We start from the raw sequence: 1,742 nt of genomic DNA on the forward strand, positions 1-1,742 counted from the left end.
CCATCGATTATTAGCACAGACGTTTCTTCAGAAGGGATAGAGAGGTCTGAGTTCGAATCCGTTTGGGGCCATTCAATTTTTTTTTTTTTAATTTTTTTTTTTACATAAAGATTTTTTCTTTTTCATAGTTTTCTGTTTAAATGTCCCTATTTTAGGAAGTATAACATTTACTTTATTTATCTAATACAAGTTGCAATTTAATGCATTAATAATTAAATTAAATTGATACTGTATTAGGGAAAAGGATTTTTTTAGTCATTTAATATGTTTCCCAATTTAATATGAACACTATTTAAAAATAAATATTTTTTTTTATTTCAGAATGTCCTCACCAAGGTTCTACTCATGTGTCCTATGTTCGTCTAGACCAAAGGTCCGAAATAGACGACCACTAACTGGATCCAAATATAAAGGACTTCGGAAATTTCTCCAACAACGTTTCCTAATAGAATCCTCCAAGATATTTGCTACTGGGAGTGTCATCTGTAATAAATGTCGACTCCGCTGTTCCCGAGAAATCCATGCAGCTGCTGGGGATTCACAAAAGGACTTTGCTAAACAGAACCGTATTCCGGACACAGATCGAGACACAGAGTACATACCATCCACCAAGAAAGCTAAGAAAATACCAAAGTCACCTCCAAGCATCACACTCCCAATACCTTCAGTGGGAGGGAGTCATTCTCAGTGTGCTGTTTGCAAGCGTCGTGGCCCAAAGCTAGTCGTCGTACCTAAAAATGCTAGATATAACCTGTTTTTGGAAAAACTTATTGTATTGCCCATTGGAGCTAGATGTTGCCCAGGTCATCTATCCGAAAATCTTTTCCACGCTCATGCAGCAGAACAGATTTTCCAGTCTCGAACCACATCTGATTTTAATCGCTCAGATCTAATGGAACTTATAACAGAGATTCGAGAAATTGCTTTAAGGGGAAGTGAAAAACGCATCGATTTTGACAGTGTAAAGTCTTTATCAGATTCAGACATCTTAACTTTGACTGGGATAACAAAAAAGAACTTAGATGAACTTTGTTCAGAAGTTGGAGGAAGTCTGAGAGATTCGAGTACACGCAGTGTCTGCACATGTATTGGCATATTTCTCACTAAACTAAAGACAGGAATGCCAAATAAAATTCTCTGCACATTATTCAATTTAGGCAGAGACTCAATCCGTCGTGCCATTGCATCAGGGCGGAAATATCTTTCACAACATTTTGTGCCATCACATCTGGGTTTTGGGCATATAAGCAGAGAAGATATTATATCATCGCATACAAGACCAATAGCGCAATCATTATTTGGAGAAGGCAAGTTTCCAGCCATATTAGTAGCTGACGGAACTTACATCTACATACAGAAGAGTTGACAGTTCAAATTCCAGCGCAAATGCTACAGTTTACATAAACACCGTCCACTGGTAAAACCAATGGTTTTTGTTTCTACGACTGGATATATCCTTAGTGTTATTGGCCCCTACTTCAGTGATGGCAAAAATAGTGATGCTCAAATTATGAAGCACATAATTGGAAACGATATTGAAGACTTTAAACAGTGGATTTGTAAAGAAGATGTCCTTATCGTTGATCGAGGTTTTAGAGACTCTGTTGAATTATTGGATGAACTTGGTGAAAGAACCGAAATGCCGTCATTTATCCAGAAAGGTGAATCTCAATTGCCAGTGGAAGAGAGCAACACTACAAGACTCGTCACGAAAATTCGATGGATCGTCGAGTCTGTGAATG

General features: G+C 37.6%; 1 protein-coding gene across 1 annotated transcript; it reads left to right on the forward strand.

Annotated features, from left to right (window-relative positions):
- The first annotated feature begins 322 nt into the window (after positions 1 to 322).
- Positions 323 to 1,366, forward strand: LOC134244656 (uncharacterized). Its single transcript, XM_062726909.1, has one exon. The coding sequence runs from the start codon at positions 323 to 325 to the stop codon at positions 1,364 to 1,366; it is 1,044 nt and encodes a 347-aa protein (XP_062582893.1).
- Positions 1,367 to 1,742: the final 376 nt, after the last annotated feature.

This window comes from Saccostrea cucullata, unplaced genomic scaffold (genome assembly GCF_032062105.1).
Source record: "Saccostrea cucullata isolate Sc308-1 unplaced genomic scaffold, CSIRO_AGI_Scuc_v1 ctg219, whole genome shotgun sequence".
NCBI lineage: Eukaryota > Metazoa > Mollusca > Bivalvia > Ostreida > Ostreidae > Saccostrea > Saccostrea cuccullata.

Coding starts and splice junctions, on each gene's coding strand:
- LOC134244656 (XM_062726909.1), top strand. CDS start 323: ATGTCCTCACCAAGGTTCTACTCATGTGTCCTATGTTCGTCTAGACCA.